Genomic DNA, 20,460 nt, shown 5'->3' with positions numbered 1-20,460 from the left:
CTCTCTCCTGTCCCAGTACTGGTGCCAGTGTCCCAAGAAGCAAAACCCATTTCTCCCACACCAGTCTTTGAGCCACGCATTTAACTCTCTGATTTTATTTACCCTAGCCAAATTTGCTCGTGGCTCAGGTAGTAATCCAGAGATTATTACCCTTGTGGTTCTGTTTTTTAATTTGGCCCCTAGCTGCTCGTACTCCCTCAGCAGAACCTCTTTCCTTGTCCTATCTATGTCGTTGGTACCAACATGGACCACGACAACTGGATCCTCCCCCTCCCACTCAAATTTCTCTCCAGCCCAGAGGAGATGTCCTTAACCCTGGCACCGGGCAGGCAACACAGCCTTTGGGACTCTCGCTCTCGGCTGCATGTCAGTGAGAGATGAGGGAGGTTTGAGGGGAAGGGTTTGTTCCAGATACTGAAATGGGCTCTGGGTCAGCAGGTCACAGGTCAGAGAGCGTAGGTCCTACTTACGGCCACTCGCGACGGTGTCAGGGAGGCCTGGAGAGGGAACCAGAAACAAAGAGAGTTAGAGAGAGGTCTGATTAACAATCTGTCTCCATAAACACACTAATCCAACCCATCACATGGAGTGTTGATGACATGGACCTCACTCAAACTCAGGAACATTGAAGTGATGGGGATTGGCGGGCTGCATCCTCTGAGCACTCACACCAGCCCTGGGTCACACCAGCTAGAGTTGCTAAAGAGCTGACGGAAGGTGAGCCTGAGGTTAGTCCGTGGCTCCATTCCCACTCCGTGTGATTAGTGTGTAAGTCCGCAGGGTTAATAGGTAAGGGTGTCAGTCATCACACAGACCCCTCGCTCACTGCCCAGTCCTGTCATCTGGAATGCGCTGCCTGAAAGGGCGGTGGAAGCAGATTCAATAGGAACTTTCAAAAGGGAATTGGATAAATACTTGGAGGGGAAACATTAGCAGGGCTGTGGGGAAAGAGCAGGGAGTGGGACTAATTGGAGAGCTTGGCCTAGAAATTCAGTCGCGTTTGCGCCCACTTATTGGCTAGAGTGGTTTGCGCCGGAAGTTTTTTAGCACCCGAAATTCATTGGTCCCTAACATCAGCGTTAGCCGGTAGCGCTGCGCCGGCACCGATGACGTCATCGGTGTGCGCAGCGCCCCGGTTCCAATGCAATTCCGTGCCGAGGGCCAAATTCAGTTGCGGCCGCCTCGCCCGTGGCGGCCGCAAACAGCGTTTGAAAAACGGGGACTTGCAGCTCCGAGAGGCCGGCGCATAAAGGTGGAGGGGCGGTCGGCCGCTTTCCCGGCGGCCGCCTGGCCGCACCTCCCTCCCCGGACTCCTGCACCACCCCCCCGCGGCATTGGTGTCTGACTCCCGCGAGCCCGGCACTTCTCCGTGGTGCCGGGCTCATTTGCCGGGGGAGTCCAGCGGTGATCTCACGGCTGCAGGCAGCTCCTCCTTAAGAGAAGGAGGAGGCCTGCAGTACCCCAGCCTGCCACACCGCATCGGGTGCCGCAGTGGCAGCTGGACGCCTGCAATTGACTTTCATCGCCCCAAGCGAGGCGGCCAAACCCTGCAATAGCGCCCGCCTCCGTCTTGGGGCACCGCAACTGAATTTCAGGCGGGCGCTACGGGAATCCGGGCGAGCGCAAAATTTCGGGCGCTAAAGACCTGGCGCGGCGATAGCGAATTTCTAGGCCCTTGTCTCTCACTTTCTTTATTTCCTTCTCTTACTTTCTGTCTCTTTCTTATTTACTTTCTCTCTCTCTCCTACCCTCTCTATCTCCCTGTTTTTTCTCGCTTTCTGTTTCTTGTTTCTTTACCTTCTCTTTCGCTCTTTCCTTATCTTTCTTTCTGTTTCACTTTTTCACTCTCCCCCTCACTTTCCCTCTCTCCTTCTGCCCTCACTCTCCTCCCTCTATCTCTCTCCCTCACTCTCTTTCCCTTGCTCTCTCCCTCGATCTCTCCCCCTCACTTTCCCTCTCTTCCTCTATCTCTCCCCCTCCCTCTCTCTCCCCTCCCTCTCTCTCTCTCTCCCTCTCTCTCCCCTCCCTCTCCCCCTCTCTCAGTGGGCTGTGGGCTCGGACTCTGTTCCTCTTCCCTGGGTCTGGACAATCTCCCGCTGGGATCTCTTTCCATATTAACACAATCAGAACCATCCATTGGGTTGTATTTTGGAGTCGATGCGTTGCGGGGAGTTGGGCTGAGAATGAAATCTGAAGCGATCTTGCGCCGGCACTGGGCCGGGCTGGGAAGCTCGGGTTACTCACACACATTGACCGTCCCTTTGGGGATTGGGAGGTACGAGCCCGCTCTCCACGCTCCGCCTTGAAAGCCTTTCTTGCATCTCCCGCAGTCCGGCCCCGTCGTGTTGTGCTCGCACTCGCAACTCAGCTTCCCCTTCTCCAAGATACAGTTGTTGGCGTGAAGATTGCACTTACACCTGGCAAAAAACAAGGGCAGCTGCTTTCAAATGGGCTGAGCAGCTGGGTTAGACTCGGGACTCTCCGCTCCGGGACTCCGCTCTCCCTTTCCCAGCTCAGCTCTCCCGACACCAACACTTTTCTGACACTTATTGCATTTCAAACTGTTCCAGGCCCCTCAGAGCAAGAGCTTGCATTGATAGAGCGCCTCTCACCCTCAGCACATCCCACAAAAGCACCTCATTGGCTGCAAAGCGCTTTGGGATGTCCTGAGGGCGTGAGAGGCGCTATAGAAATACAAGTTCATTCTCCCTTAACAACAACACCTTCAACAACAACAACGTGCATTTATATAGCGCCTGTAACGAGTGAAACCTCCCAAGGTGCCTCACAGGAGTGTAAATCAGACAAAAACTGACCCCGAGCCCCATAAGGTGATATTAGGACAGGTGACCAAAGGCTGGGTCAAAGAGGGAGGTTTTAAGGAGCGTCTTAAAGGAGGAGAGAGAGGCGGAGAGGTTTAGGGAGGGAATTCCAGAGCTTAGGGCCCAGGCAGCTGAAGGCACAGCCGCCAATGGTGGAGCGAAGGGAGTGGGGGATGGACAAGAGGCCAGAATTGGAGGAGCGCAGAGATCTCGGAGGGTTGTGGGGCTGGAGGAGGTTACAGAGATAGGGACTGGTGAGGACATGAAGGGATTTGAAAACAAGGATGAGAATTTTTAAATCGAGGTGTTGTTGGACCGGGAGCCAATGTAGGTCAGTGTCAACAACAACTTGCATTTCTATAGCGCCTTTAACGTAGTTAAATGTCCCAAGGTGCTTCACAGGAGCGTAGCTCGGACAGAATGTGACACCGGGACACATGAGGAGGAGACACTCGGAGCGGAGACTGAAGATGAAGACTGAAAGACTGATAATCTCCACCTTCCCTCTTCTCCTGGGTCAGTCCCCACTTTCCCCAATTTCACCCAAATACCAAACGGGCCGGATTGTCCCAGGGTTTGCTCAGAAAGCGTTAAACCTGGGAATCTCTTCAAAGGTTTAAACTGAAATCATTCAATTCCCGCCGGGCGAGGAGCAGCCGGAAGTCCAGGAGGTGTAAATGACCAGTAATTGATGATTGAGGAATCATTAAATATTAACTCTGTTACAACTCCACACTAAACTAATACCAGCCACATCTTTTGCTGGATGTTTATAAACTATCATTAATTCATTCATTTGAAGATTGAATTCCCTGTCGTGGTTACAGTGCTAGTTAACAGAAGAACATAAGAAATAGGAGCAGGAGTCGGCCATTCGGCCCCTCGAACCTATTCCACCATTCATTAAGATCAGGCTGATCTTCTACCTCATCTCCACTTTCCTGCACTATCCCCATATCCCTTGATTCCCTTAATATTCAAAAATCTATTGACCTCTATCTTGAATATACTCAATGACTGAGCCTCCACAGCCCTCTGGGGCAGAGAATTCCAAAGATTCACCACCCTCTGAGTGAAGAAATTTCTCCTCATCTCAGTCCTAAATGGCCGACCCCTTATTCTGAGACTGTGACCCCTGGTTCTAGACTCCCCAGCCAGGGGAAACATCCTCCCTGCATCTACCCTGTCCAGCCCTGTAAGAATTCTGTATGTTTCAATGAGATCACCTCTCATTCTTGTAAACTCTAGAGAATATAGGCCCAGTCTACTCAATCTCTCCTCATAGGACAATCCCCCTGTGATAAAAATAATAACTTCCGGGAAGTTATGTCATCACTTCCTGTGAACTGTGAACTGTGAACTATGAACTATGAACTGTGTACATACCTCACTTCCTGTCATGTGTCACTTCCTGTTGGACTGGTATAAATACTGGTCTGTTCAGTATTGTAAGAGGCTTCTACCAGAGGCATGGTAAAGACCTCTCTTGTGTATAGTGTGTTTATAAGTTACTTAAAGCTTACTTTAAAGTTACTTGATGGTAAGCCTCCTTTTTCTTACATCAATTTAAGTAACTTAATATTTACACTCACGAATACTAGACCTTCGGACAAACTCGGAATTAAGGATCCAGGGAACCACCCATCATGGAGAAAGTCCTTAGACCTATTCGTCTGGACTTGGACCCGAATGCACCAGCAGCTGGCAGGGTATGGAAGCATTGGTACCGTACTTTTGAGAATTTTCTGGATGAATGTGAAGCGGATGCTCCTGCTAGATTGAAGATACTTATCAATTATGTGACCCCAAAAGTGTTCGAATATGTTGATGAATGGGATAATTACGATGAGGTAATTCGGGCACTTAAGAAACTGTATGCCAAGACCCCAAATGAGGTCTATGCTAGACATCTACTGGCCACAGCCCGACAAGGGCCAGGGGAATCAATTGACGAATTCCTGCAAGAACTTCGTAGGCTCAGCGTAGATTGTAAATTTCAGGCAGCCTCAGCTGAGCTGTACCGCCAAGAAATGATTCGTGATGCTTTCATCTGCGGGATTGCCTCTCCATTTATACGCCAGCGTCTACTAGAAAGTAAAACACTTGAGCTACAAAAAGCTTTTGACCTAGCTTGTTCACTGGATTTGGCAAAGAGAAATGCAGACCTCTATCAGCTGCCCAGATCTCGATCTGCTGCTGTAGCTGCAACCAGACAATTCAAGCGGTCTCAGGTGAACCCTATCATGGGGGAATCTAATTCTGATAATTCTGATGAAGAAGAGGAGGACGACCCCACTTTAGCAGCCTCTTGGCAATCTAGGAAGGAATGCTTCTTTTGTGGAGATGCTTTTCACCCTAGGAAAACCTGCCCTGCTCGCAATGCAATCTGCAGTTATTGCGGGAAAAAAGGACACTTTGCTAAAGTTTGCCTATCAAGGGCCTCTACGAGGACCAATCCAGCTAAGGCCTACCGAACTGCCCCAATTAGGGCCTATCAAGATGCTCCAGCTAGGACCTATCAAGCTTCCTCTCGAGCTCTCTCCCGAAGAAGCACACCGAGAGTTTTAGCCACTCTCTGTGCAACGACACCAATTACAGCTGCTTGCCCACAGAACCTGTCTCAGGCAGCCACAAAAATTTCAATTAAAGGGCATACCTTAGATGCCTTAATTGACTCAGGAAGTACTGATAGTTTCATTAAGGAACAGATTGTTGCGAAATTGAAACTACATGTCTTCCCATCGGACCAGGCAATTGCGATGGCCCAGTCATCACTTAATACCAGAATCTCCGGCTTTTGTGTTGTTGATTTGACACTTCATGGTCGTATGTATCCCTCCACCCGACTTTCGGTGCTCAAGGACTTATGTAGTGATCTCCTCTTAGGACTGGACTTCCAAAAACAGCATAAGAAACTCACCATTGAGTTTGGTGGATCCAAACCCGGACTTACTATTTCTAATATACCGTCTAAATTACCATTTTGTGCATTATCAGCAGCTTCACTTGATGAACCCTCATTATTTGCCAGTATTCCGCCTCAATGCCAACCGATAATAACGAAATCGCGGCGCTTTAATCAGGAAGACCAATCTTTTATTGCGGCTGAAATCTCTCGACTTCTAGCAGAGGATATCATTGAACCATGTTCGTCGCCCTGGCGGGCTCAAGTCGTCATTGTCAAGAACCCTCTAAAACCTCACAAACAGCGACTATGCATCGATTATTCGCAAACCATCAATCAATATACCGACTTGGACGCCTACTCATTGCCACGCATTGATGATATGGTTAATAAACTGGCCGAATACAAAGTGTTCTCAACTTACGATTTAAAAAGTGCCTATCATCAGTTACCCTTGAAGGTCTCAGATAAGCAGTACACAGCCTTTGAGGCTAATGGACGGCTGTACCAATTTCGTCGCCTCCCATTCGGGGTTACTAATGGAGTGGCTGTCTTTCAATGGGCAATAGATGGCCTGGTTAAGCAGGAAAACCTAAGGGACACTTTTCCCTATCTTGATAACATTACCATTGCAGGTCACGATGAACAGGAACATGACTCCAACCTCCAAAAATTTCGGGATGCCCTCCATCGCCGTAATTTGACCCTGAATGAATCCAAATCTGTTGAGTTGCAACCGACCATCAACATCCTTGGCTACTGCGTAGGCAATGGTATCATTAAGCCAGACCCAGAAAGACTTCGCCCGCTCCAAGAGCTCCCGTCACCTAAGAATCCGGCTTCTTTACGTCGGGCTCTCGGTCTGTTTGCATACTACGCTAAATGGATTCCTCATTTTTCGGACAAAATCCAACCCTTGCTGCATGCTAGATCATTTCCACTGGGAACAGCGGCTGTTGCAGCCTTTAACCTTCTCAAAAAACAGTTGGAGAAAGCAGCTCTTCACTCCATTGATGAGAATCTCCCTTTCGTGGTTGAATGTGATGCCTCGGAGGTGGCGATCTCGGCTACTCTGAATCAGGAAGGTCGTCCTGTAGCATTTATGTCCAGGACCTTACAAGGTGCCGAGCTACATTATCCTCCGGTTGAGAAAGAAGCCACAGCCATCATAGAGGCAGTACGGAAGTGGAACCATTTTCTAGCTCGCCAGCACTTTACATTGATCACGGACCAACGATCAGTCGCCTTCATGCTTGATAATCGAAAACGAACCAAAATTAAGAATAATAAAATACAACTTTGGAGGATGGAACTGGCCTCTTTTGGTTATACCATTCTCTATCGGCCTGGCAAGGAGAATGTGGCCCCGGACACCCTCACACGGGCATTCTGCTCCACTATGTCATCCTCCACCCTCATGGATGTCCACAATGGTTTGTGCCATCCTGGCGTTACGCGCATGCTACATTTCGTACGATCACGGAATCTCCCTTTTTCCACTGGAGATGTAAAGAAAATATGCTCAGAATGCCGGCTTTGTGCGGAATTAAAACCTCAGTTCTTCCGCCCCTCAGATGGTATACTCATACATGCAACCCAACCGATGCAACGACTTAGCATCGATTTTAAGGGCCCAGTGCCCTCTTCAACTCGGAACACATATTTGCTCACCATGATCGACGAATATTCACGTTTTCCGTTTGCCTTCCCCTGCTCCAATATGCTGGCGTCCACAGTAATCTGCTGCCTTGAGCAGGTATTTTCTCTCTGTGGCATGCCGGCTTATATTCACTCAGATCGGGGTCCATCCTTTATGTCGAGGTAACTCAAGGACTACCTCTCAGAACGGGGAATTGCTACAAGCAAAACAACACCATACCATCCCATCGGAAATGGGCAGGTAGAGAGGTATAACGGTATCATCTGGAATTCCGTACGTCTCGCTTTAAGATCTCGGGGCCTACCAGACCAGCAATGGGAAACAGTGCTTCCGGATGCATTGCACTCTATACGGTCCCTGCTTTCTACAGCCACAAATACTACACCTCATGAGCGGTTCTTTGGATTCCAGCGTCGCTCATCTCATGGGACATCACTCCCGTCATGGCTAACTACTCCTGGACCTGTATTACTCCGAAGATACGTTCGGACGTCTAAAAATGACCCTCTTGTAGACGAGGTCGAACTAACTGATGCCAACCCCACCTATGCAAACATACGATATTCCGACGGCCGAGAATCTACCGTATCATTACGGGATCTGGCTCCCTGCCCACCAGGACCTAGTGGGACATCGGGTGATGGCATTTCACCAGGAAACTCTTGGGACCTATCGGGTACCCCTCTCCAGGATCCTGATCGGACACCAACTAGCTTGGTGCCGGTAGAACCCCGTGCTCAAGGTTGCGACCCTCCCAGTACCACGCATGAAAGTACTGGTCCGCCACAGACCAGCTCTGCACCTCCCTCTGAACAGAGGCAGTCTGACTTTGAACCTATTGGGGCTCGTACTCGAAGCCATGATCTCCCCGACCCTTCACAGGGCAATCCAGGCCACACGGACTCTGGCCAATGGCCAACCGCATGTAAGCGGACCAGCGACCCTCTACGATGGGAATCCAAACGGGTGCGACTCTTCCTTGTTCGGCGGCTGCGGACCAAAAGGTAGACCACAGCCTCCTAAACCTGCAGGAGGGAAGAATGTGATAAAAATAATAACTTCCGGGAAGTTATGTCATCACTTCCTGTGAACTATGAACTGTGTACATACCTCACTTCCTGTCATGTGTCACTTCCTGTTGGACTGGTATAAATACTGGTCTGTTCAGTATTGTAAGAGGCTTCTACCAGAGGCATGGTAAAGACCTCTCTTGTGTATAGTGTGTTTATAAGTTACTTAAAGCTTACTTTAAAGTTACTTGATGGTAAGCCTCCTTTTTCTTACATCACCCCCCATCCCAGGAACCAGTCTGGTGAACCTTCGTTGCACTCCCTCTATGGCAAGTATATCCTTCCTTAGGTAAGGAGACCAAAACTGTCCACAATACTCCAGGTGTGGTCTAACCAGGGCCCTGTATAATTGCAGTAAGACGTCTTTACTCTTATACTCAAATCCTCTTGTAATAAAGGCCAACATACCACTTGCTTTCCTAATTGCTTGCTGTTCCTGTATGTTAACTTTCAGTGATTCGTGTACAAGGACACCCAGGTCCCTCTGAACACCAACATTTCCCAATCTCTCATCATTTAATAAATACTCTGCTTTTCTATTTTTCCTGCCAAAGTGGATAACTTTACATTTCTCCACTTTGCCATGTTCTTGCCCACTCACTCTAACAGATTTGTCAAACATCATTTCCCTTTCATAAATCCGTGCTGACTCTGCCCAATCCTTTTATTATTTTCTACCTGCCCTGTTACCACGTCCTTAATAATAGATTCTAGCAATTTCCCTACTACTGATGTCAGCACGGTGGCATAGTGGTTAGCACTGTTGCCTCACAGCACCAGGGACCCGGGTTCGAATCCGGCCTCGGGTGACTGTCTGTGTGGAGTTTGCACATTCTCCCCGTGTTTGCGTGGGTTTCCTCCGGGTGCTCCGGTTTCCTCCCACAGTCCAAAAATGTGTGGGTTAGGTTGATTGGCTATGATAAATTGACCCTTAGTGTTAGGGGGATTAAATATGTGGGGTTACGAGGATAGGATGGGATATGTGTTGGTGTAGGGGTTACAGGGATCGGGTGGGATATGTGTCGGTGCAGGCTCGATGGGCCGAAATGGCCTCTATCTGCACTGTGGGGTTTCTGTGATTTCTGTGATGTCAGGCTAACTGATCTGTAGTTCCCCATTTTCTCTCTCCCTCCTTTCTTAAATAGTGGGGTTACATTTGCTACCTTCCAATCCGTGGGAACCGTTCTAGAATCTGGAATTTGGAAAATGACAACCAATGCATTCACTATCTCTATAGCCACCTCCTTCAAAACCTCAGGATGTAGGCCATCAGGTCCAGCGGATTTATCGGCTTTTAGTCCCATTAATTTCTCCAGCACTATTTTTTTACTGATACTAATTTCTTTCAGTTCATCATTCTCGCTGGACTCTTGGTTCTCCACTATTTCCAGAAGTTTTTTGTGTCTCCTTCTGTGAAGACAGACACAAAGGGGTCGATTTTCCCGAAGGTGTCGGGAAGAAGGCGGGACTACAACTTTCGGGTTTTAGACCCGCCTACATCGACGTCCGGCCAATCCGCACGAACTTCCCTTGATTGACCTTGTTGAGCCCGCCCAGATGAAATATCAGTGTTTCACAGCTGTTTGAAGCTGTCAAACACTGACAGTCTGAGTTCTAACATGAGTCCTTCTGCACAGACTCAGTTAGAACTCTCAGCAGCACTCAAAGCTGAAGGCTGTCACTTATCACAGATCGCAGCCATTCAGCTTTAACTGCCGGCTGAGTGATGCGCTCCCGACGCCTACAGGAAGAAAGGCTGTGAAGGTAAGTACAGGTAAGTAAAAGTACTTTACATACTTTAGACACACCAAACACACTTACCTTTGCACTCATGCACCCATCACCTGAACACTGACATTGCGACCCCTCCAACCCGACGGCCCGCCTGCTCTAACCTGGCGTGGTTTGGAGCGATCGGGAATCCCACACGACACCCCTCAAAATAGGGATTAGGCTAAAAACTGCCTGTTAACAGGCAGTTAATTGGCACTAATCCCTTCCCGCCTGGGGTCGACGGGTCCCAGTGCGGGGCGGGTACCCGCCGCCTCTGAAACTTGCGTGGAGCGGGGTTTTGGGCAGGATGGTGTCGGGACCCCCGAATTCAGGATTTCCCCCCCCCCACACGCCTGAAACCCCGCCTGACGGCTCCAGGAAAATCGACCCCAAAGTATTTGTTTAATTTCTCTGCCATTTCCTTATTCCCCATTATAATTTCTCCTGTCTCAGCCTGTAAGGGACCCACATTTACTTTCATTAATCTTTTACTTTTGACATACCTGTAGCTTTTACAGTCTGTTTTTATATCTCTCACTAGTTTACTCTCATATTCTATTTTCACTTTCTTTATCAATTTCATGGTCCTCCTTTGCTGAATTCTAAAATCCTCCCAATCCTCACACTTACTGCTCTTTTTGGCAACATGAAAAGCCTCTTCCTTTGATCTAATCCTAACTTTAACTTCTCTTGTTAGCCACGGTTGGACCACTTTTCCTGTGGGGTTTTTGTGCATTAAAGGAATGTATATTTGTTGTAAATTATGTATTAATTCTGTAAATACTAGCCATTGCTTGTCTACCGTCATGCCTTTTAATGTAGTTTCCCAATTGACCTTAGCCAACTCGCCCCTCATACCGACGTACTTCACCGTGAGCTACAGGTTCCGATCAGGTGAATGAGCAACATTCAGTGAGAGAATGAGTGGTTTACACAACAAATTACTCTCCTTTCCCACACTAATCTCCAGGAAACGGGAGAGTAAAACTGACAGAAGCGGATATCAGTGATTCAGGATATAAAGAGGAAGCACAGGCTGAGATTTGGGATCAGTGGGATAGATTCGCTGATCTACTTTACTCCTGGACAATCCTACAATCCAAAAGATGAAAGGGTGGATTTTAACCCCGCCCCACACAGCGGGAACGCTGTCCCGGGCTCCTCCACTCTCCCGATCACAAACTCCTCAACCTCGGACCCTGGGAGTGAATCCCACAGCCTCATCACTCTCTGTGTGAGGACGTTTCTCCTGCCCTCTCTCCTCAATCTCTCACATTTAATCTTTCTCTGGCCCCTCATTCTAAGGAAGAATGACCTTACATTTCTACAGAGCATTTCACCACCTCAGGACGTCCCAAAGTGCTTCACAGCCAATGAAGTTCTTCTGAAGTGTGCTCACTGTTGTAATGTTGGAAACGCAGCAGCCAATTTGCGCTCAGCAAGATCCCACAAACAGCAATGTTTCCGTCCCTAAACCTCTCTACCTCTCTCTCCCCCTTTGAGACGCTGCTAAAAACCTCCCTCTTTGACCCAGCTTTTGGTCACCTGTCCTAATATCTCCTTATGTGTCTCGGTGTCAAAGTTCGCTCTGATTTACGCTCCTGTGAAGCACCTTGGGATGTTTTACTACATTAAAGGCGCTATATAAATGCAGGTTGTTGTTGTTCAGTAAATGCAGTTTGGAACGGCCCGAAGTGCTGTGACAGTCTCTGTGCCGTGAAGCGTGAGAACGCTGGTCTCGGTGACTCTGTGCTAACAGCATCGAGCCGCTGTTTAACTCACTGCGAAGGTGAAGCTTCACAATCTGCAGATTGTACCTTGCACAGTCAGCAAGTTGGCAGTTCTGGGCACTGTTTGCTAAACTAAGCAGAAACCCAGACAGTCCCTTGGAGTCACATTAACAGCAGCGTAAACATTTCCCTGCTCCTGTTCTCTAATTAGTGTCTGAAGATTCTCTGCGACTAAACGCTGGAGCGAGTCTCCCAGAAGCTGAGTGTAGAATAATGAGGGAATGGCTCCGAGCCCCGGAGATTGTGTGATGGGTGAATGGGAACTCACTGACCCAGACTGAATATAGATTGAACACGAAGGGAGCATTCAGTCAGAATAATTCATCAAATCATGAAGGGCTTTGATAGGTTAAATAGGGAGAAACTGTTTCCAGTGGCAGGAGGCTCGGTAACCAGAGGACACAGAGTGAAGGGAATTGGCAAAAGAACCAGAGGGGAGATGAGGAGAATGTTTTTACAGCGAGTTGTTGTGATCTGGAATGCGCTGCCTGAAAGGGCGGTGGAAGCAGATTCAATAGGAACTTTCAAAAGGGAATTGGAGAAATACTTGAAGGGAAGAGATGAGCAGGGCTGTGGGGAAAGAGCAGGGAGTGGGACTAATTGGAGAGCTCTTTCAAAGAGCCGGCACAGGCACGATGGGCCGAATGGCCTCCTCCTGTGCTGTCTGATTCTCTGACTCTCTGAATCCTGATGAGACTGGAGGTCGGCAGTGTTGAGAGTAAAGGGACAGATTCTGCTCGCTCGGTGCTCCTCGATTGGCTGAACACTGAGCAGGAAATCGCTGCCTCATCACCAGCCAGCCAGCAGGGCTCTGAAAGCTCGCTAACGAGCCCATCACCAGGGTCAGGGGGAGCTGTCACAGTGCTGGTCTGTGCACACTGTCACTGAGCCATTCAGGGAAGCTTTCACACCCCACACAGGGGCAGCTGACGGTGCCGAGTGGGCCGGGGGAGGGATCCCGATCTATCGCTGGAAAACCTCCCCAGTTACCGAGCGCCCACATCAGCGACTCGGAGCAGAAGAGGTGAGGAGCTCTCACCCTCCGGCAATCTCCGATAGAGTGAGAGCCACTCCAGATGTTAGACCCGATAGAGTGAGAGCAACTCCAGATGTTGGCTCTGATAGAGTGTCCTCCAGATGTTGGCCCTGATAGAGTGCCCCCCCAGGTGTTGGCCCTGTGAGTGTCCCCCAGATGTTGGCCCTGATAGAGTGTCCCCCAGCTGTTGGCCCTGAAAGTGTGTCTCCCAGATGTTGGCCCTGTGAGTGTCCCCCAGATGTTGGCCCTGTGAGTGTCCCCCAGATGTTGGCCCTGTGAGTGCCCCCCAGATGTTGGCCCTGTGAGTGCCCCCCAGATGTTGGCCCTGATAGAGTGCCCTTCAGATGTTGGCCCTGACAGAGTGCCCTCCAGATGTTGGCCCTGATAGAGTGCCCTCCAGATGTTGGCCCTGTGAGTGTCCCCAGATGTTGGACTGGCACGGCGCCCCCTGGGTGTGAAATGTGGGGTCAGCGACTCTGGCCAGAAGGGGCGAGGAGCTCTCACCGCCCGCGAATGTCCAGGTTGGAGATGGCGTAGAAGTATTTGGAGAGGTTGTGCTGGTCAACACTGGTGGCCCCAGTGGCCGGCCGCAGCAGCCTGACCCGCAGGTCGGTCAGGGTGAAGAAGTCCCTCAGGTCCTTGGTGGTGTCCAGCTGGCCGTACAGCGAGGCCATGTCGCGGAGACGGGGCCCCCCGAACAGGGCGAAACGCTCCTGGATCTCGAAGCGAACCATCTTGTCCCTCTTCCACACGTAGCCCCTGGAGTACTCCTCCGTGCAGATGATATCCAGCACCGAGGCCGGGCTCAGATCCCGGGCCGTTCTCGGCTCCATCCCAAAGGAGGTGAGGCAGTCGGCCGCGTAGAACTGGTAGGGCTGCCACGTCCGGCCGTGGTCCAGAGATTTCTCCAGGACCATCTGCTCCGGCCGGCCCGACTCGAAGGTGATGACGATGTCCTCGGTCAGCTCGATGCTCTTGCCCCAGGACAGAGTGATGTTGATCAGGAGGGGCTCGGGGAAACTCCTCCAGGAGACACTTTGCCAAAAGGTGTTGGGAATCCGCCCCTCGTCATCCAGCATCAGCTCGGGCGGGTGTGCGAGCTCGGGCGTGTGAGCGTCACACTCGTTGTTGCACATGTACGGGTTCTCCTGGAAACAGAGACGGGAACAACACGGGTTAGATACAGAGTAAAGCTACCTCTACACTGTCCCATCAAACAATCCCAGGGCAGGTACAGCACGGGTTAGATACAGAGTAAAGCTCCCTCTACACTGTCCCATCAAACACTCCCAGGGCAGGTACAGCACGGGTTAGATACAGAGTAAAACTCTCTCTACACTGTCCCATCAAACACTCCCAGGGCAGGTACAACACGGGTTAGATACAGAGTAAAGCTCCCTCTACACTGTCCCATCAAACACTCCCAGGGCAGGTACAGCACGGGTTAGATACAGAGTAAAGCTCCCTCTACACTGTCCCATCAAACACTCCCAGGACAGGTACAGCAGGGGTTAGATACAGAGTAAAGTTCCCTCTACACTGTCCCATCAAACACTCCCAGGGCAGGTACAGCACAGGTTAGATACAGAGTAAAGCTCCGTCTACACTGTCCTATCAAACACTCCCAGGGCAGGTACAGCACGGGTTAGATACAGAGTAAAGCGCCCTCTAAACGGTCCCATCAAACACTCCCAGGGCAGGTTCAGCATGGGTTAGATACAGAGTAAAGCTCCTTCTACACTGTCCCATCAAACACTCCCAGGGCAGGTACAGCATGGGTTAGATACAGAGTAAAGCTCCTTCTACACTGTCCCATCAAACACTCCCAGAGCAGGTAGAGCACGGGTTAGATACAGAGTAAAGCTCCCTCTACACTGTCCCATCAAACACTCCCAGGGCAGGTACAGCACGGGTTAGATACAGAGTAAAACTCTCTCTACACTGTCCCATCAAACACTCCCAGGGCAGGTACAACACGGGTTAGATACAGAGTAAAGCTCCCTCTACACTGTCCCATCAAACACTCCCAGGGCAGGTACAGCACGGGTTAGATACAGAGTAAAGCTCCCTCTACACTGTCCCATCAAACACTCCCAGGACAGGTACAGCACAGGTTAGATACAGAGTAAAGCTCCGCCTACACTGTCCTATCAAACACTCCCAGGGCAGGTACAGCACGGGTTAGATACAGGGTAAAGCTCCCTCTACACTGTCCCATCAAACACTCCCAGGGCAGGTACAGCACGGGTTAGATACAGAGTAAAGCTCCCTCTACACTGTCCCATCAAACACTCCCAGGACAGGTACAGCAGGGGTTAGATACAGAGTATAGCTCCCTCTACACTGTCCCATCAAACACTCCCAGGGCAGGTACAGCACAGGTTAGATACAGAGTAAAGCTCCGTCTACACTGTCCCATCAAACACTCCCAGGGCAGGTACAGCACAGGTTAGATACAGAGTAAAGCTCCCTCTACACTGTCCTATCAAACACTCCCAGGGCAGGTACAGCACAGGTTAGATACAGAGTAAAGCTCCCTCTACACTGTCCTATCAAACACTCCCAGGGCAGGTACAGCACAGGTTAGATACAGAGTAAAGCTCCCTCTACACTGTCCCATCAAACACTCCCAGGGCAGGTACAGCACGGGTTAGATACAGAGTAAAGCTCTGTCTACACTGTCCTATCAAACACTCCCAGGGCAGGTACAGCACGGGTTAGATACAGGGTAAAGCTCCCTCTACACTGTCCCATCAAACACTCCCAGGGCAGGTACAGCACGGGTTAGATACAGAGTAAAGCTTCCTCTACACTGTCCCATCAAACACTCCCAGGGCAGGTACAGCATGGGTTAGATACAGAGTAAAGCTTCCTCTACACTGTCCCATCAAACACTCCCAGGGCAGGTACAGCACGGGTTCGATACAGGGTAAAGCTCCCTCCACACTCTCTTGGAATCTAGGAATATCCACGCACTCTACATTTCTCAGGGATGTCTTAATAAAACTGTACGCGCTCCATCGCACTGCACTCTGCGCTGGACAGTTAGACAGCTGGGTAATTAGATCGCTGTAGTGTCGAAGAATGATGTTAGCTGTCGAACTAAAAATAGCTTCACGCCGCTGAAATATTTAGAGACATGGGCCTAGAAATTCAGATGGGCGCGCCAGCCACTAGCGCCTTAGGAGGAGTAGATCTCGAGCGCTAGGCGCTTATCGCCCGGGCGCAGCGCGATCTGTGCCTCTCCCCAACTTCAGGACACATTTAGCGCCGGCGCAAAGTCTTAGCGCGCGCCCTGCTGCGCGCGCAGATCATGACGTCATTTAATAGTGCAACGCCCTTTGTGCGCCCCAAACCGGAACTTCACTCGCGCCGGCCCATTGTGCGCCGGGCGGCCCGAGCGACTGTGAAGTGGAACGGTACACAGGCCAGCCGGGCCGCGGGGAGCGCTAATTAAAGGGCACTTACCCAGCAGTATAAAGGCCAGCCATTTTGCAGCATTCACTCTTGTGCAATGGTTTATTGGACAGAGACCAAGGAGGAGAGTTTACTGGTTTGGACCAACACTTGGGCAGGTATTTTTGGCTCAGGCCAGAGCTTACCAATTATCTTAGCCTTCATTCAGAGCTCAGTGTTTGCCAGCATATAATGGGGGCTGCATTGGGTGGCAACGCTGAATTTCAGCCTTATGCCAGAAGGGCTTACAGACGCCGTGAGAGAGTGGCAGCCCTGGCTAGACGCAGAGGGGGCAACAGGCGTCGCCAACTGAGGCCTTACCCACGCAGGGTATACCGCCAGCAGACCTCCTATCTGACCATGTCTGCCGCGATGTGTGTTAGGAGGCTGTGATTCCGAAGGGAGGTGGTTGCAGACATCTGCCGGCTGCTTCAGAGAGATCTGCAGCCACAGCTGATGCGCAGGACGTCTCTGTCGGTGGCAGTGAAGGGGACGGTGGCTCTCAACTTCTATGCCTCCGGCTCCTTCCAATCCGCTACTGGGGACATCACTAACATCTCCCAGTTCGCCGTGCATTGCTGCATCCGCCAGGTGACCGAAGCCCTTTTCAGAAGGAGACATCAATTCATCTCCTTCCCCATGACCCTGGACAAGCAGCAGCAGCGTGCAGTGGGGTTTGCAAGAATAGCGGGCTTCCCCATGGTGCAGGGCGCCATTGACTGCACGCATGTGGCTTTGCGGGCACCTCTTGAGCATGCCGAGGAGTACCGCAACCGGAAGGGCTACCATTCCCTCAATGTACAGCTGGTGTGTGACCACAGGCAGCGCATCCTAGCTGTCAATGCCCGCTTTCCAGGCAGCAGCCACGATGCCTTTATCCTGCGACAGACAACTGTGGCTGACATGTTCCAGGCACAGCCTCCCCCAAGAGGATGGCTTATCGGGGACAAAGGCTATCCTTTGTGTACCTGGCTCATGACCCTGCTCCGCACGCCCACGACCCCTGCTGAAGAGGCATACAATGAAAGCCATCAAGCGACGAGGAACCTCATAGAACAAACAATCGGCGTGCTCAAGCAACGGTTCCGCTGTCTCGATCGCTCCGGGGGAGCCCTCCAGTATTCGCAGGATCGAGTCTCCCAATTCGTCGTCGTTTGCTGCATGCTGCACAACCTGGCTATCCGCAGGACTCAGGCACTGCCACCTCGCGTTGGACCACCACCTCAGAAGGAGGAGCAGGAGGAGCATGAGGACGACGAGGACGAGGAGTACCAGCCCAGGAGGGACGCACAAGGTCCAAGGGCCGCCCGTCGGCGGCTTATTGAACGTCACTTCTAGGCCCCCTGTCAGGGAATGGCTTGTGCCAATGATAGAACATGATTGCAGCCGCTCCGCAAGCCCTCAGCCGGCTAAGGCAACAAACACTTCAAAGATCAAACATGGACAATGTGAATAAATAAAATGCTTTATTGAACAAACTCTGGGCCCTTCCCACATGAAAACCAAAAACAGACGAAACCCCCAAAAAACACTCAAACACATTACTCGCTCCCACAACCTGGAGAGGATTAACAAAATAGGGCAACTAAAATGGCCGTCATTCTCGGCCTTCGTCCAAAACAAACATCACATCATCGGCCTTCAAAAAACAAACATCCAATTCTCGGCCTCAAGAAACAAACACAAATGGCCACACATTCGACTATTTGGCCCGCTAGGGCGATGCCTTGGCCATCTTTGGGTGGCCCCTGCCCGCCCTGCTGCTCCGCCTCTGTTAAATCTGTGAGTTATCTAGTTAATTAAGACACAGACTAATTAATAACTATCAAAAACAGGTCTTTACTGGTTGGAGGTAGGGACTATTCTGAATACAAGATTACTGCACAGTGCTTATATACCGGTGTGTTCACCCCCGGTATTATGTCTACAGCAGCCTGAGAAAGTAGTACATCTCTTAAGGTGGAACAGGCTTAAGCTCTCTTAAGGTGGAACAGGTTACATACACAACACTCCTCCTTTCTTAGCTTTATAGTCATCCCCCCCATTTAACATAACGTAATAACATATATACATATATAACTTCATGTTTAACGTAACATATCACAGATTCAGTCTCTGCGGAAAACAGTTCACAGATTCAATCTCTGTGGTGTAGTCGGTTCACGTTACTCATTCAATAGTCCTTTCATGGATTTAACAGCTTGAACTTCCGAACTGATTTGGCTCCGTTCGGAGGGACCACGTATGTGATCTGGTAGGGGTGATAATGGTTCAGATGGTTATCATCTTCTGCTTCGTCTTTTCCTTTTCTGCTTCTTAGAGACTCTCTGGGCTCCCCTGTCAGCTGCCAGCTGTAGCGCCACCATCTCCCTATGTTCCTTAGACTTTAAGTGATTCATCCTGATTTCTGCACTTTGGGAGTTTTCATCACAAGCTGGGCAGACCAGGTCACTATAATATTCAGTGTCACTCAATAGGTCATGGTAATATTCGGTGTCGTCCTGATCTAGGCCAGCGAGAGGGTCTTCTATTTCCTCCATACCCAGCTGGGCGTTAGCCAGCTTTTGTTCCAAGTCCAGACATCTTTCCTGAAGAGACTTCTTCATGCGTACCTCTTCATCCAGCTTTTTCTGGGCTTTCAGCAAGTCGTTTACTAATGACCTCATTTGAGATTTTACTACTTCAACTTCTTTTGGAGATTGATTGATCGGACTATTCAATCCCTCTACCGGAGCAGCTGTTTCAGCGGTCTGTTGTTCTACGTTGATGTGAGTCAGCGTACTTTTGGCATCCAAGGGCTGCTCTGTTGCAGTCATCTCAGTCTGTGTTGCCACCTCAGCTCTTCCAATAACCTTTGAGAGCTCCGAACCCCTTTCGTTTGAATATTGAAGTTCATGTTCAAGTTTTTCCCATTTCAGAGTCCTGTCCTTCAGCATATGCAGGAGTTGGCTGACCGTTAACTCCTCTGACATCAGACGTTTTGTGTGCTCCTGCTCCATTTTCTCCATCAGCTGCTTCTGTTGTCTTTCCAGATTCTCCAACTCTATATCAAAGAACTCTTTCGTTGCATTCAACTCTTGCTCAAAACGGCGAAGCATTTGTTCTAATTGCTGTTGTAGTTTGAAATGGAGTTGAGTTCGAGCCCGGTGTCCCTCAGAAATGGGCACATCAGTAGACTTGCCAGACTCAGAATCCACAGTTAAACTATGTTGTTGTTGCTCAGTGGAATTCTGTGCTGAAACTTTGTCTTTTGCACCTGAGTTGGGCTTACCATCATCCGTTCCAAAGTCTGGGCCGACTATCTTCACCGAGTTCTCACTCGTTATTGTTTGTAGGAAATGCCAGTCCATATTCATTTTCCTAATCCACTCCCGTCCTAGTAGTGGAGGACCTCCTTCAGATATCACATATAAGTCCATTATTTGACTGTCTTCGCCCTTGTGGACCACTGCAACCTCTATTTTCCCGATGGGGTACACTCTTTGCCCCGTGTATGTTTTCAATATAATCCCCGTATCCTGTAGGGGAATATGTTGGAATAACTTTCCGTAATCTTTCTTATTTATGACCGTCAATGCCGATCCAGTGTCCAATTCCAGTTTTACTTGGACTCCTTCTATCTGAAGAGTGACCCAAATTGTCTGGAGGTCTGCACCCTTACCAGCGTTGAGTACTCTTAAGCTAGCCAGTTCATTACAGCTTGCGTCTGAATCGGACTCCTGTTCGGTCACCTTGTGTACCTTTGCGTATTTTCCTTGCGGTGACTTCTTGTTGCTGGTCTTCTTCCCTGACCTGCATACTCTAGCTATGTGTCCAAGCCTACCACAAGTTCTACATTCTTGGTTTTTAAACCAACACTGGTTCTGATCATGCGTTGTCTTTCCACAACGATAACCTTTGCCAGAACTCACACCCAATTTGTGTGCACTGAGCTCCGGTGACCGTAGC

At 50.0% G+C, this 20,460-nt stretch overlaps 1 protein-coding gene across 1 annotated transcript in view; it reads right to left on the bottom strand.

Moving 5' to 3' along the window:
- LOC147122451 (netrin-G1-like) overlaps positions 1 to 20,460 on the bottom strand; it is an 86,947-nt gene that overhangs the window by 20,267 nt on the left and 46,220 nt on the right. The window contains exons 3-5 of the mRNA XM_085983606.1: positions 13,561 to 14,204; positions 2,245 to 2,417; positions 471 to 497 (exon numbers count right to left, since the gene is read on the bottom strand). Of these exons, the coding sequence (XP_085839732.1) occupies positions 471 to 497; positions 2,245 to 2,417; positions 13,561 to 14,204 (844 nt within the window). The remainder of the gene's footprint in view (positions 1 to 470; positions 498 to 2,244; positions 2,418 to 13,560; positions 14,205 to 20,460) is intronic.

Source organism: Somniosus microcephalus, chromosome 3 (genome assembly GCF_052327205.1).
Source record: "Somniosus microcephalus isolate GS21.2 chromosome 3, FLI_Smic_1.0, whole genome shotgun sequence".
Lineage (NCBI taxonomy): Eukaryota > Metazoa > Chordata > Chondrichthyes > Squaliformes > Somniosidae > Somniosus > Somniosus microcephalus.
Note: the sequence above shows the minus strand (reverse complement) of the source record. Positions and strands in the feature narration are given on the sequence as shown.